The sequence below is a fragment of the Alosa alosa genome, chromosome 17 (genome assembly GCF_017589495.1).
Source record: "Alosa alosa isolate M-15738 ecotype Scorff River chromosome 17, AALO_Geno_1.1, whole genome shotgun sequence".
NCBI lineage: Eukaryota > Metazoa > Chordata > Actinopteri > Clupeiformes > Clupeidae > Alosa > Alosa alosa.
This window is the reverse complement of record NC_063205.1, coordinates 6936587-6953475: the sequence shown is the minus strand read 5'-3', so window position 1 is coordinate 6953475 and position 16889 is coordinate 6936587. Positions and strand designations below refer to the sequence as shown.

At 45.3% G+C, this 16889-nt stretch overlaps 1 protein-coding gene across 4 annotated transcripts in view; it reads right to left on the bottom strand.

Annotated features, from left to right (window-relative positions):
- The window catches only part of gpm6ba (glycoprotein M6Ba), a 36102-nt gene extending 19268 nt beyond the window's left edge, over window positions 1–16834 (bottom strand). For 2 of the 4 annotated variants that reach the window (XR_007196380.1, XM_048268675.1), the window contains exon 1: window positions 3389–3772. Coding sequence is in view for 3 of the 4 variants with exons in the window: in XM_048268675.1 (XP_048124632.1) it covers window positions 3389–3458 (70 nt within the window). In the remaining variant the exon portion in view is untranslated. Of the gene's footprint in view, window positions 1–3388; window positions 3774–16351 lie in introns of those variants that run through there. The other 2 variants (XM_048268677.1, XM_048268676.1) reach the window with 2 other exon arrangements.
- Window positions 16835–16889: the final 55 nt, after the last annotated feature.

Here is a 16889-nt window from a genome sequence, read left to right as displayed (position 1 = left end):
AGGTTTGTAAATGAGACCTGAGAACATGGTTTTGACAGAGCCACAGAGAGGTGTCGGGCCAGTAATGTCCATGCACCATGATCGCCATGGAGTTGCCATGGAGATGACCACACTTATGCATCACTGAACTTTTTACTCGACAATACGAACTACCGCTGCGGCCAACAAGATACTGACAATGAAAAATAATAGAAAAGCATGATGATTTATGATTTTGCTTTGTTGCGCATGTAGAGGAAAGCACAGCCACCACCCCACCACACCCCACCTATGCCGCTGATGTAATCCGTAAACCAGACAGGAGCTCCATACCCAGGCAGTAAGGCGAGCGAGAGAGGGAGAGGGGAAAGAGAAGAGGAGAAGAGGGAGAGAGAGAAGACTCCCTCCTCCTCCTCCCCTATCCCGCAGAGAGGGAGACGGAGGAGGAGGGTGGATGCATGTGACCATGCCAGAGAGAGTAGGAGAGGGAAAGATGAAGGGAAAGACAGGCAGAGAGCATGAGAGAGAGAGAGAGAGAGAGAGGGAGAGAGAGAGAGAGAGAGGGAGAGAGGGAGAGAGAGAGGAGAGAGGGAGAGAAAGAGAGAGAGAGGGAGAGAAAGAGAGAGCGAGAGAGAGAGGGAGAGAAAGAGAGAGAGCGAGAGAGAAAGAGAGAGAGAGGGAGAGAAAGAAAGAGAGCGTGAGAGAGAGAGAGAGCGAGAGAGAGAGAGGGAGAGAAAGAGAGAGAGCGAGAGAGAAAGAGGGAGAGAAAGAGAGAGCGAGAGAGAGAGAGGGAGAGAAAGAGAGAGAGAGGGAGAGAAAGAGAGAGAGCGAGAGAGAGAGGGAGAGAAAGAGAGAGAGAGGGAGAGAAATTGGAGAATGTTCAAGAATGAGATAAATAAAGATATGCAGAAAGTCTGAGAGTTAGAGTAGAGCTGAAAGCGGGAATTGGCAAAAAAGAAAGAGAAGATGTGTGAGGAGAGAAAAAGAGAGATATAGAGAGACGCTGTCCTCCATCTCATCCACCACCACCACTGGCGCTTCATGAGATGGTTTCCAAGTCTCTCCCTTCCACTGCTTGCCAGCCCAGTATCGAACCGCCACTTGTTTCACACGGGGGAATACCCATGATCCTCCTCTTTTATAGGACACCTCTCCTCGTCTTCTCATGGGCAGCTCACACTAACTATCCAATCGAGAGTGAGCAGGTCTGGGATTATCTCAGTAATCAGAAAAAAAAAAATTCAATCCCACATCTGGGATTATATCCTTTCATATAGCATGTTAATCATGTTATTTATTCTCTGGCCTGGATCAGTAACCTGCTCTTATGATTGCCCAAGCGACTTGGAGCTAGAGGTGATAGGTCAACTCCTCTGAACTGATGCATAACTTTATTCATCTGCGGATTCATAATTGCAGGCTGGATGTTCAATACATGCCAAATGACCTCATTCCAGTAGCCCGCCCTTCCTTGACCAATGCATCCCAATCCAACACATCATATTTTCGACATATTTTCCATAAGAGAAAGGTAGAATCAAACCAAGTGAATGGGACTGGAGTGACCAGGGAGGTCATTCCATATGACAGAGCACCAAAGATGCAACCAGGTAATCAGTGATGTTGTCGATCAGCGATCGCCTCAAACATATGGGGATACATATCAAACCAGAGGATGGGGTTAATATCAGAAAGTAGGTGAGATTACGCCCCGATGATTAAGTGGATGACTAAGCCAATGAAAGCGCACCGATGTGGGTCACTGGTGAGGACGCGGCCCTGATTCCTTGCCCTCTACCCCAGAGTGCTTATTTACGCTGTTCCCTCCCATCTGTGGCGCCGAGGGGCACCAGAAGGGTGAGAGGACGGAGATGTGGGGACAGAGCACCATGCAGGACATCAACTTACCCATGACCCAGAGTCCCACACCAGCAGCAACGCAGTACACATCCGTTATTAATGATATGTGTGCCACACAAGGGGGCCATCCGTTACCTTATTAAAGTATTAATTTAATCTCCCTGTGTGGCTATGCAATATTCATCCAACAGCTGGGTCACTTATTTGTCTTGGGTGTGTCAAGGATTTAATCATACTGGGCTTAGGAAGACCCTCCTCAGTCAAATGTACACATATCACACGTAACCTTGTTGCACAAACACAACACACACACACACACAGGCTAATCAATCAGAATAAATCATTTGAAAAGGGGAATAAGTTGATGTGTTTGGGTCCAGATGTGGGTGTGATTGTGTGAGTAATATTTGGATCAGATTTAACTAGCAAGTCGTTGAGATATCAGCATCTGGTTGAAGGTGGGAATGGCCTGGGAAAAAAGGGGGGACTCCACCCTTTCGAGATGAAGGCTGCATCCAATCTCAAAGGTGACCATGATTCCCTTGTCAAATATGCACTAGAGGATACACAATCGATAAATAATTCAGAGTAAACAATAGCGGTGGTTTTCTATTTCCATCTCACCAATCAGAAGGCCTATTTTATGCCCACCTTTTGAAATTTTAACGGATGACCTACTAAGTGGCACAACGTACTAAAAAAAGATCCCAGTCCTTTGCTTTATTATCCTCCTATAAATAAATAAAAACCACACTATAGGCGCACTATGTTCATTATACACTGGTGTCTTCGGAGAGAACGAACAAAAAGACCTAAGTGTGCCGCTGTGATTAAATACAGATTACAATCAATATCTAGTATTGATACTCAAGCCAAAGCTTTAAGTGTCGATTCGCACGCATATTTCTTATCCCTTACGAGCCGTCAAAACAGCCGAGATCGACCACAGCCTAGCCTACTCATGCGGTGCGGAGCGCTTAAAAATGTAAACACCGTTTTTCTTTTCTTTTCTTTTTTTTATGCGACACCTTGCATCGAACAACAAAGCCACTTACGACGACGGTGCACTGGACAGCAGAAGCCATCATCATCATTAAGACCTGTGCTTCTTCATACACCTGATCACTGGAACCGCGAGTCGACCCGTTCAGCAAAATATCAATAACAGAGGTTCTAACGGACCACGTTCCATCAACTGGTCTCCACATTGCTTCGCTTGCAAACGCATGGGTTCGGAGGTGTTGTCATATCAAGGGTACTGGTATTCACTGGGGAAAAAAGACGGACACCGACATCCCCAAATGTCCAGCGAGTTTCAACGTTAATACAGGTTACATTGTTGCATTGTTGTTTATACTATTGCCTTTCAATAACCAATGCAATTAATGCTGCTGCTGGTTATTCCAATATTCCCAAACGCATCAAAGCAGAAAAACACTGCCTTTGTGTTGTGGAGAAAGCAGCCATCTCAAGCACCGTGGCAAAACCCGTATTGTAAACAGTGCATAATTCGGAACCATTTTAATTAGGTTACGATTTCACGCCGTACCTTTGCTTTCCTGGTTCTCGTCTTGGTTCTCCTCAGCGTTGTTCTCCATGGCTGGCTTCATTCCATCCATCACGTATGTCTTCTAAAGGATACTTTACTCCTAAACTGCGAATCTTTCTCCCTCTCTTGCGACTGTTGTGTAAATCACAATCTCCCGTGAAGATGTAAAGATCTTGTCAGATAGGATTTTGCTTAGATTAGTGGCTCTCAGGCGACAGCGGCTCGAGCGCAGAGTGGGTCCGTCTTTCGCACAACCAGAGGGGTATGGCACCGCGTTCACGTTCACAAAGACAAAATCTGCACGAGTCGGTTCAGCGGGGGAGCGCGTGCGGCAGATTCATTCCTTTACCCGTATTTAGTATCTCGCCCACAAACAGACGCAAACGGCCAGCGTGCGCGCGCGTAAACTCTCTCTCTCTCTCTCTCTCTCTCTCTCTCTCTCTCTCTCTCACCCTCTCACACACACACACACACAGTGAATGCAATCAGAGGAGATAGAAGACATAGTGTGAGAGTTGCAGCAAATATGATGAAAGTTTAGATACAGTTATTAAGGAGACAGAAGGGAAGGCAAAGACAGGAAAACCGGCCTAACAGATAGCAAGTTGTACATGATGAATATTGTGTTTGGAACTTCATTGATTATTGATTTGATTATCTACATTGCTGCCATGTGAAGATGGAATTTCATGACCGCTTGAACAGCTCTGACATGTGAGAATGAAGGAGACCTGATATGAAAAATCAAATAGAGGAACACAAGCACTCATCCCAATTGCTCCCCTTGGACACTGTTGGCTGATAATAAGGGCATCCTAAAACAAAAGAGAAGCCATCTGTCCAGAATCCTCTTAAATAAGGTATTAAATCTCGTCCACGTGACCCCCACTGCTGGGGCTGCTCAAAACGCTGTCCGGCCGACCAGACAAAGGATCATGCTGTCCAGGAAGAGGAGCTAAAAGCACAACCAATCCTCCCAGCCCAGCAGACGACCAGGGAAGCACACCAGACTCCGGGAGAGCCCTGGTGCCCTGGGCTGGGTTGAACATCAGCATGTTGATAAGTCACCCAATATGGTAACACAATGAGCTATGGATAAAGCCATGCAACACAATTCATTGCAAGAAACTGGGAGTATGGGGTACATGTTAGTAATTGCAATGCCCCTATCATTATTTAGTTTATGATGGTCTATGCTTGGGATATGGGCTACACACACACACACACACACACACACACACACACACACACACACACACACACACACGCACACATACACAGAGAGAGAGAGAAAGAGAGTGCGAACAAAATGGATGCTGGGTGAATTTTACTGTCTGTTCCTGAGCAGTGGGGATCCACTAGAAAGGTGCCTTCACACAAGATCAAAGAAAGTTTTTTTTTCTCCCTCTCTCCCACTATAAAAATACAGAGACACACACAGAGACACACACACACACACTCTCTCTATCGCACACACACACACACAGTGCTAGATTCAAGTTGCATGCATTGTGTATACTTAACCTATATCAAATACACAGTACAGTGACATTATATTATGGTTCTCTGTCCTGAAACAAGTTGTCTTCTTTGGTCATATTCAGCTGCAGTAGTTGGCCAAACTAGCAGGAAGTTGACACAGATCAGTAGATTCCTGGCAGTCGAAGCATCAGTGTTTGTACAACGTGATTTGGTTTGACACTTCAAATGCTATAAACACATACAAATATCTTTGCATATTGTAAATAGATACTCTACAGATAAGTTCAAGAATGTAAGCCAAGGTACCGCGACCTTTGAATACAGTTTATAACATCAACTATGATCTAACCAATGGCATTCCTGCATTTGAGACATGGGTTGGGCCGCGGGCTATGCTGCGAGTAAATGAGGTTTGCTGGACAAGTAGTGTGCCTAAGACACAGATCGCTGTGGTGATTCTGAGGGCTGCTTTTGTGCCCGGCCATCCCATAATCGTCCCTGAATTTGTGGGTCACAGATTAAGCGCTTGTCTCATGGATGAGAGAACACAGTCGCTGGCACTCTCTCTCCCTCTCCCAGGACTCAGCTGTGTGTGAGCGATGAGCGTGCTTACACACACACACACACACACACAGCTCACACATATGATCTGCGTCACTATGAAACAAACAAACAAGCACATACACACACACTTTCATGCAGACACACTTCCACATTGAGATGTACAGTAAATTGTCTCATAAACATACAGTACCACATACTGTCTTCTTGTTTCTCAAACACTAATCATGTCAATCGAGCACATTCCATAATGTGTATGGAATATGTGTACAAAATGTGTATGTGTGTGTTCATGTGTGTATGGAGCAGCAGTAGTTATGGTAGGATGGTAGGGGGTCTGTTTTGAGAGGTCGATAACGGCTCTCTAATCCCTAGTGGCTTTTGGGCTAAGCCTATATCCCCCATACTGGACCTGATCCGCAGGCAGGCACAATAGTGGGGTCTCGGGTCTAGACAGACTACAGTTGGTTAAGGACTACAGATAGGAGAGCTTAGACACAACAGCACCCACACACAAGGGCGCTCTCTCTCTCTCTCTCTCTCTCACACACACTGTGTGTGTGTGTGGTGTGTGTGTTTATCTGTGTGTGTGTGTGTGTGTGTGTGTGTGTGTGTGTGTGTGTGTGTGTGTGTGTGCACATGGTTGTGAGGGAAATACAACAACACGATAGATAAAGAAGAAAAGTTTTATCAACTTAAAATATAACCTTAAGACAAAAGTCAACTCAACACACCTGAACCTGGACTCATTCCATGCCTGACCTTTCAAAACATTCCCTTATTCGATCTCCATTCCCCTCTCCTCCAGTTTCTCTTTCAAACAAAACAAGCATACCTTCTTCAGCTCTGTTCCCCGACACTAACTGATGAGCCCTACATTTCGAAAGCATTAGAAATACCCCTCTCCCCCCCAGCCCCCACACACACACACACACACACACACTCACACTCCCACCTATCCCTGTTCTCCGCTCTCTCTAACCATGCCAGGGTTCGCTGCGTTGCCGTGGTGGACGCGGCGGCCGATGGTAACAAGGTCATTACGGCTTGGTTTTATGCCCTCAGACGGAGAGCTAATGTGGAAAAAGAGCGGAGAGGCAGCCAGCGAGGGCCTTTGAAGCCTCTCAGTAAACACGAACAAGAGGCCCGAGCCTTCTATGGCAGACGAAAGGGGATACAACTCATGATGAAGCACAGACGGCTGCCATCATATATACTATGGCGGAGGGAGAGAGAGAGAGAGAAGGCAGAAGGAGAGGGAGAAGGAGAGAAGAGAGAGAGACAGAGAAGAGAGAAACAGGGGGAGAGCAAGATTCTTCAAAGGTGCAATGGTCTAACGTGTCCCAAAAAGGCTTGTTTTGATGAATACAGACTTCAGTCAGCAGCAGCGTTTCTGTCCTGAACATTCTGTTTCACAGCGAATAAATAGTCTGTATAAATACATAAATAAGTAAATACTGTATAAACATCACACGTTTCAATATATAGCCACACCACAAACAGGCACACATATTCATTAAAATAGACATACATCAAATCCTAACTGTTTGACAGTGAAGCGAGCACGACAAGCTCATCATTAGGACACAGAGGTAAACACCGGAATAACATCCTCATACATGCATACACACCACACACACACACACACACACACACTCACACAAACACAAACACCAGAAAATCCTACCATCAGATGACCTCTATATCAGCTACAAACACTCAATATTCACCTAACCAATCAACTCAGACACACACACACACACACACACACACACACAACAACAACAACAACCCAAACAACTATGAGCAGTTCTAAATGTGTTTAGAACATCAACCAGTAGCCAAGCCAGTCACATACAAATACGTAATTCGATGATACAACTAGATGTAGCACCGTGATGGTTGGCAGAGATAGGGATGATCATGAATGGAATGAAAGGTCATTGCTATAGAGACAGACCTGAGGAGGTCGGTGGCCATGACCCGCTGAACTGCTGCCCTATTCCCCCCTCACCATGGACGTTTTCTCCTCTTACTATACATTAGTGTCAATGTTCAATGTTGCTTTACCACTACTTCATGATCAGCTCAGTGCATTACTGTTGAAGTAATAAGATCATAAACACACACACACACACACACACACACACACACACGTAGGTATGTGCGCACATACAAACACATGCACGCACACACACAAAGACACACACACACACACACACACACACACACACAAAGGAGAATTAATTGCCTCCTGCTGGCACCTCTGTCTAATCCTGCTGCCTTTAATGGACTCTAGTCTCTTCTGTAAAAGGGAAACTTGTGCAGGAAAGGCCTCCAGCTCCGCTGACACCTGCCCCCTCCACTTCTGCTGCCACACCCTATTGATCAATCCACCCATCCACAACACCACAACACCACTGCACCCTCCCCCATCCAGAGGCACCACTCCCTCAATCTGCTAGGGGGAGGTCATGGGGGAGTTGTTAGACTGCACTGGCCAGGATTGAGAATTATACATCACTGCAGAAATGTGTGCATGTGTGTGTGTGTGTGTGTGTGTGTATAACGATGAGGTGTGTGAAAGAGAGAGAAAGAGAGAAGAAGAGAGAGTTGTGCATGTGTGTTTACGTGTTTCAACAGGCATGAGCACGGACAGTGGCCAGTGGGAGTGTGTGAGTGCTCATGCAAATGTGTGTGTGTGAGTGGTGTGTGAGAGAGAGAGAGAGAGAGTGCATGTGTGTGAGAGAGACAGTGTGTGTGTGTGTGTCTGTGTGTGTGTGTGTGTGTGTGTAAGTGGTGAGAGAGAGAGTGTGTGTGTGTATAGTGTGGGTGAGAGTGAGAATGTGTGTGTGTGTGTGTGTGTATGTGTATGTGTGGGTGACCCACTTTGAGCTCGGCCACTCCACCCGCTTACGACCCGCTAGTCTCCAAGGAGACGCCTGGAACAGAGACAGCGTTGATCCCCGTCGTGGCTGGATTGTCTTAATCCCCCCCAGTACATGCACACATCTCAGGCTGGATTGGGGCATGCTCAGGGACACTAAGTGTAAGCCATCATCAACATAAAACAAACATAAAGCCAACACACAGCCCAAAGGGTCCAGGGCCCTGCACATCCCAGCCACCAAATGCCAGCGGTGTCATGTAACTATTCCTATTGAGGCATGAAAGCTGTGAAAACACACATACAGTGTCCTTAATCTAGCATTCATGTACACCTCAATAGTACTGCCCACTGCTGGACATAACACACTTGGTCAGGTTTTTGTCATCTATGTGGCACCTACTATGAATCGAACTGCAATACACATGTAATACACACAAGTAATGACACAGATGTTGACCAAAATTTGTCGTCATGGAAATAGGGGTGAGTGTCCTCACATTAAAAGCAAATACACCTGGTGACTGAACATTTCTACAGAATATTTTTGTGATAACACCCATAAGTGGGTACACACACACACACACACACACACACACACACACACACACACACACACACACACACACACACACACACACAGACACACACACACACACACACACACACACACACACACACACACACAGGCACATGTACAAACAGCTGCTACAAAGACCTCTAGACGCTTTTGTTTTTGTTTAGTGAGCCTCATTAGAGACAAACAGGATGAGCGTGGACAGAAGAGAGTTGGTGGGAATATGCACAGAAACACACACACACACACACACACACACACACACACACACACACACACGAAAGGGCAGCACTCTTCCTTGAACTGTTGACAAACTTTTTTTGTTTCTCATGCAAACATGAAGACATCCAGTAAATTGACATTTTGCATGCCCTAAACGCCACTATGACATTTCTACTGTCCAAATGCATAAAACAGGTGCTTCTCTCTGTGGTTTGAAAATCTGCAGACGTAGTCCAGTTAACCATCAGGCAGCCGAAGCCTGAAATGAAGAATTTCAATATCATTTTTTCTCCTCCCAACACTATCTTTGATGACAGGCTTTCAAATCCCCCCTAACCTATAATCCCTTTGGCCCAGATTCTGACGGACAGATCTCATGACATCACCCGGAGGGGCGTATCCTCTGCCTCAAGCCGAGGAAGCGCTTGTCACTCGACGAGGGCCTGGGCACCGCGCTGCCCAATGATCTCTTGGCACGGTCTTGTCATGTGACCCAGGTGCACTCCTCATGTGAGGAGGCAGAAAACACATCGTCATGCTCGGCGAATCACGGCAGGCCAGCGCGGGTGTCATGATGCGCAGGAGGGGAGAGATCAGGGCCTCCGGCGATTAGCATCTCGCTAATCTAGTCATTTTTTGATGAGGGAGAGTGAGGGGCGATGAAAATTAGAACTGTCCTGTGTTTCACGCTGAAGTGTTTTGATGGTTTATAGTACTAGGACATGTATTGTTTACTTTGACTCATAGGGTAGGGTGCCACACATTTAAGTCTCCCATGGTGCAGCTGGATTCCAAATGGCACCTCTTTTCCCTCCTGTGCATGTGTGTGTGTGTGTGTGTGCGTGCGTGCGTGCGCAAGCATGTGTGTGTGTGTGTGTGTGTCTCCGTGTGTGTGTGTGTGTGCGTGTGTGCACAAGCATGTGTGTGTGTGTGTGTGTGTGTGTGTGTGTGTGGGTGTGTGTGTGTGTGTGTGTGTGTGTGTCTGTGTGTGTGTGTGTGTGTGTGCGCTGTGTGTGTGTGTGTGTGTGTGCGTGTGTGTGTGTGCGTGCGTGTGTGGGAGGTTGTCCGCCTCCATCTGGAGGCCCCTCTCACACTGTCATATCGCTGTAAACAATGGCTAGCTTTGTCAGCCTGACACTTTTCAGAGCTTCCTAATTGTCCTGCTTTCAGAGGTAAAGGACGGGCCAGGATTGGAGATAAAAGACTGGAAAGACAAAGAAGAGAAAAAGGAGAGGAGACAACAACAGCGAACATCTACTCAGCCCTTGTAAATCAGTTCTATGTGGGTATGACATCTAACCTGTCCTCCTGTCTATCTTCTGTTTCACACTGTAGGCTACCATTGTGCCTGTGCTATAGAGAAAGGCTGATGTCTCAAGGAACGAAACAGTCTTCAACAGTGGAAGACACGTGCACACACAGATGCACTCCAGTGGGAGTGTGTGGGAGTGAGTAAATGTTGACACACACACACACACACACACACACACACACACACACACACACACACTGCTCAGACTCTTTAAATCATTTGTGGCTCACAAACAAATTCCTTTGCTAATGAAAGACAGAGTCCAGTATCGTCAGTGTCTTCAGCAACGGGAGCAGATGGAGAGCACAAGAGGAGAAAGAAGACATGCGAAAGAAAACAAACAAACAAGCACAACGAGCACACAGCTCAGTGTCATCTGCTTACATTAGTCAGACGAACCCAGTGCTGCATGATCCACAGTTGTCATGGCACCAGTGTTATCGCCATATTAAGGGTGACAACTGACAACAACACATAGGGTAGGTCCACTTCCAAGGCCCTCCAAAGCATATTCTACAGAAAATACTTGTTTGGCCCTACTGTCTTCTTATTCGTAATAAGAGGGAATGTCTCAGTGCCAAAGCTGCTCTGATTGAGCTCTCTTGGTATTAGCTCATACGGGCTGCATTTGAACTCAAAGTGTACTATTTGTAGCATTTGTGGTACACTCAGGCCAATCTAAACTTTTCTCATCTGTTATTTCTCGTTGGTGGAACACACTGCCAGTTCCTACAAGGGCAGGGACATCCCTCTCCATTTTCAAAAAACTCCTGAAGACCCAGCTCTTTAGAGAACATTTCCTCTGGGCAGAATCTCAGTAATCAAAATGACAATACTGCCCAAAATAAACTATCTATTCTCTATGATTCCAACCCAGCCCACCACCCTCTGGTTTAAGTCTCTCGATTCATTAATCACTAAATTCTACTGGAAAGATAAGACCCCAAGGATCAAACTCGCCACTCTCCAAAAACCAAAAGCAATGGGAGGACTAGAGGCCCCACACTTCCAGCACTATGCCCTGGCCAACCAGCTCCACTTCATCCACAAATGGCTACACCCCACCCCCTCAGACAACACCTGGTTAGACCTAGAACAAACAATCTGTAAAGAAATTAAAATCTCAGATCTCCCTTTCTGCAGTCAGTCGGTCAAAAAACATCCATCCTTCAAAGCCCCAACAATTTCAGCTACTCTGACAGCCTGGTGGAGATTCTACCACATCACTGATTCACCTATAGCACCATCAATTCGCACCCCGATTTGGAATAACCCAGATTTCACCGTCAATAAAAAACACTTAACTTTCACACATGGATGGGAAAGGGCATCACTCACCTTCAACACATTCTTCAAGACAATAATCTGGCCTCATTTTCCTGTTTGGTCCAGAAGCACTGCATCGAGTAAACACTTCTTACAATACCTGCAAATTAAATCATCTATCCTAGGGAAAATTAACATCCAGACAGCTAACCTTGACATTCCCCACCAATCTCAGAGCTGCTTAATATTCCCTCTCCCAAAAAAAATACTCTCCCAAATTTACAAAATTATATCTTGTTCAGAAAAAACAATTGGCCTGCCATATCACAAATGGGAATCAGACTTATCAATTACTCCCGGTGCGACTTCTGGACCAAAATGTGCAAAAACATCTACCTCATGACAAAGAATAGTAATCTACAACTAATACAATACAAGGTTCTTCACAGATTCCACTTCACTGCACATAAATTGGCAAAAATGGGGTTTGGCTCGGATCTTTGCACTCACTGCACACAAAATAACCCAGATACATACTTTCATGCGGTTTGGCATTGCACTCCAATCAACCACTTCTGGGTGAGTGTCACAAAATCTCTCTCTTCCATCTTTGGCTGTCACATCCCAGCATCCCCTTCCTTATGCATACTTGGTGATACATCCACAGTCAATTTAAGCAACTCCGGCAATAAAAAACACTACTGGTAGCTGACTATCGCCAAGAAAAAAAACAATCCTCATGAACTGGAAATCTAAGAAAAAAGCTCACATCACTCATTGGAAAAACTTGTTAACAGACTATATATCATTAGAAAACCTATCAACTACAAACTTAATCAATACTCAGGATACAACCTCTCCTTGGTACCCCTTTATCACCTACTTACAGTCCTGACCCTCTTTGCCTGAGTTCCATCTCCACACGATCATAACACACTTCATCAACAGATACACATATCATCGAACACTAGGCAGGGAGGGTAGCTGGAACTATTATTGTTATTATTATTATTATTATTATTATTATTATTATTATTAGTAGTAGTAGTAGTAATATAAATAGCATCCCCTTCTTTCCCTCCCCTTTTATTTACATTCTCTGATAACTTTACTAATTTCACTCTTTTCTCTGCCTCTCCCATCGTTATTCTGCCGGGGCCCCATTGGATGGCTTGGGAGACTTCGGGTCCTGGCTGGTCGCTGTGTGGTTTTGGCATTGGTTGGGTCCTGTGGGTTATCTATTGGCCCTGGGCCCCGGTGTGCACCCTCCTCATACGCTCATGCACACGCCTTTGTCCTGGAAGCACACAGCACGCTTTTACTCTCTTTTAATCGCACTACATGTTAGGTGACATACATAAACAAAAACTACAAAACAGGCTAGGGTAAGAGTGGAGTGCAGGTAGATGCCTCATCAGGTGTCTATCTGCATGCCTCACTTATTTTAATGCACACATTGTTGAGGCATACATCTTACACAGGGTAAGTGTGGTGTGCATGGGGAAATCCTGACAGATATTCACCATGCATGCCCACTTCTTTAATGCTACATTCTAGATAGACCCCTCAACCTAGCCATTCACATACTGTACATATTTAGGTCCAAGAGTGGCGTGTTGGGTGAAGGTCTGGGGGAGGTGTGGTTGGTCGTGGTAGTGGGGGATGTGTGCATATGCTGGGGGGCCTGAGGCGATGGGTGGCACGCAGGTCCCTCCCTCTGTCAGCTCGTGCGCAGTATAACTGCAGGGGCTGGGTGGAACTGTAGCCATTAATGGGTGCCCAGGTTGGCAATCAGTCAGGCAATCAACCAGGCAATCAGTTATTCCTATTATTATACTTATCATTAATAGAATAATTACAACTCCTCTCCTGAAACCCTCCCTCTCTCCCTCTCTATGTTCCAGCTTCTCTCCTCCTGGCCCAACAGCAAACCAGCCTTATACATATGCGCACACACACACACACACACACACACACACATACATCCTCACATACTCACTACCCCTCACCCCCATCCCCACCCCCATCCCAACACCACCTCATTCACACTCTTAGAGCTACCATCCCCCCCCCATCCCCCTTCTTTTCATTCCGGTCATCAATTTCATCCCTGATAATCATATCTGTAATCATCCTGGACGCAAATCATCCTTAGCCTTTCTGTTATTAATGTTATGTTGTGTTATGTTTGTGGAAGCCAAGTCAATGTGATGTCTTGTTAAGTTACAGTATGTGTTTATGTAATGTACGTCTGTTTGTCGTATGTAGTATTCATGTGCATGTCGTAGTGTTGCATTTTCTGTAATGTCAATGATGTTTGCAAATAAAAAAAAAAAAAAAAAAAAAAAAAAAAAGAGAACATTTCCTCTCATAGTACTACTTACAACAAGTCTTGCTGATCCTAGCACTTACCACCTGTCTTGAACTGACACTCAACTGTTTAAAAACAGCACTCACTGATGCACTAATTCTTACTGTTCTCTACCGTTTTTAAATTGTCCTAAAATTGTTGAGAGAATTGCTTTAAAACTTAAACTGTTTATGCTTTGGTTAAAAATGTGCCAGCCAAATGCAATGTAATGTAATGTAATGTAACATAATGTTACGTAATGTAACGTAATGTAATGTAATGTAATGTAACGTAATGTAATGTAATGTAATGTAATGTAATGTAGCATAGAAACTTTGGCCTTGGGAGGATTCAGGAATGCTAGTCCAAATGGGCAGCTAAGCTACTTGTGCCAAAGCGGATAGGAGCCGCTGGGGAGCCAACAGCTCCTAATATCCTACACTTGCACAAGGAGAGAGCCTCCTGCTCAGGAGCTGGACAGAGGGCTGTGGTTGGATGACCAGGGGAAGGATAAGGAAGTGAGAGTTGTTTGCCCAGTACCTCCCCTGTTAATCCAATTTGGACCTGGTCCTAAATCAGCTGAACGGCTCTCAAGGTTGTTGCATAATGGGCCTGCATCGGACGCACGGTAAGTTTGTTCGCGTGACGTCACCTACCGCATTGCTAAGAGTGTTACAGCTGGGAGTGACAACACAGTATCATTTCTCTCTCATGACTGAGCAGATTCCAACAACAAAACCACCCACTGACTTCACACAGTTCAAAAACTGTATCATTTTCTTCCTCTCAAACTTAAATGTCAGGGTCAACTGCTCTTTCTCAGGGGGTAGGTAAATCATTTATGGATGGTGGCTTGTCTGTAATTGTGAGGTCACCCATAGAAGCAAAGCTACATGAGAAGGCTATCTTGGGGAGTTGATATGGCATTGCCTTTTTCTTTTTGGGCCATAAACATGCAACTATCAACAAAACACAATGGTTACTTAACAAACACATAGAAAAACAGCCATTCCAATGAACCTGGTTAAAGCTTTTCCCACTATTGATCCTGTGATGTACCCAGAAACATTATAGAGTTTTAATTGTGATGATGGAGATTGACCACTAGTCTATCTCCAGCACACAACAAGGACAACCCACAGAGCAGGTGAAAACGAAGGCCAGGCCTGGACACTCTGCAGTCCACTGTTCTATCTAAATACACATCTCCACTGCAGGGACTTATGGGCCCCTTTTGGAGGGGTGGCACCTTTGTGCACCTTTCCACTGCTCACTGCTGTAGCCGCCCCTGTACAACCTGAGGACCTCAAACATTTCATTCTCTCTCACACTCTTCGAGTAAACAGCAAGCCAGCATCAGCAGCATGTGAGTATGCTGTGGGATTATGAACACTCACAGAGAGGGAGTGAGCTTTCAGTTACCAAATGTATTAATAATTACATTTAAGACAAAAGGTATTGTAAATAGTTCATCGCTGACCCTGACCTTAAACCTAAAGCCCTGACAATAGAATTTATGCACTGGTGTCATACTGTCAACAGTGCAGTGTATGTGTGTGTGTGTGTGTGTGTGTGTGTGTGAAATCTGGGGGTAATGGCCCAAAGTCTGGCAGGATACAGCACACTGAAGAAGAATGTGTGTGCAAGAGAATTGATCATTCCAAGGACACAGCTGGGACAAATGAATACTGGAATTCTTTCTCGTACATCAGCTCAATTCACCAGCCCAGAGGCCAACTCGCCCTGTCAGGGGGAGTCCCCGCTCAGCCAGGGCCATTTAACGAGAAAACAGCATGCGTGGGTGAAATTAAGAGCAAGAAACACGCAGCGCAAAACCCACATTCACAACAATAAAACATTCATCGCTATGAACAAGAGTGCAGCGCACATATTATTGCTTAAAACATTCCTTAAAACTCCTGATCACTAAAAGGCGCAAACAGGAGAGTAAAGCAGAGCATTTCTTTAAGGTTGGCTACATTGCCTCAGTGATGTCCAGGCAGGGACAATATTCTTACAGCGGACATTCTGTCTCTGCAGATTAAATGTTCTTGCACAACGGAGTGCAACAGGCAGTTATACAAACTATGCAACAATAATATTAATCCGGAACATTGTGTTGCTAAATTATTTATTAAACCGCCATAATCTATGCAAACAGCCTGGACTAGCTTGACAATAGCCTACACCCCTTTCTTTCATGTGAACCAAAGTTCTTTAAAACGTTAGTGTTGTAAGCACTACAAAAACCTCACATACATCAGGCACAAAAACGACAGTGCAAAACATATTATTAGGCTACATACCCATTTCGTTGCCTTCGCGAGAGAAAACAAGGGACCGACCGGGAGTTTCTTGGAGTTCGGGTTAACTCGACCAAACAAAAGTTGAACTCCTTTCTGCTCTCGCTGCCCCGTTCCCCTATTCTACTGTGACGTCACCGATTGGGGGTCCCCTGGTTGTACCCCAACTCCTCTTTACCGTTAACGAGGACAAGCACAGTTTCTGAAGGCTGTAACCTGTGCGTCTCTGGATAGGCTCTGGATCTCACCACTGGAATGATATCGATGTGGACAGCGCGCCTGGACAGCGTTACATCTGGCAGAGCGTCTCTTCCCAACCTTCACAAACGTGACGCGGAAAGCCTCATGGCCTCTGCGGCACAGATTCAGGGTTCAAAATTAGATCTGCTTATTGTGTTATTTGGTAAGTCCGCTCTCAGTGGGATTCAAGAGAGGGACAACATTTCCACCACATTTGGCATATTGGATAAAAGGTAAAAAGTGTTTTTGATTGGTTTTCTCAGACTACTTATCGAGACACAAATAGCCTAAGTGTCAGTGT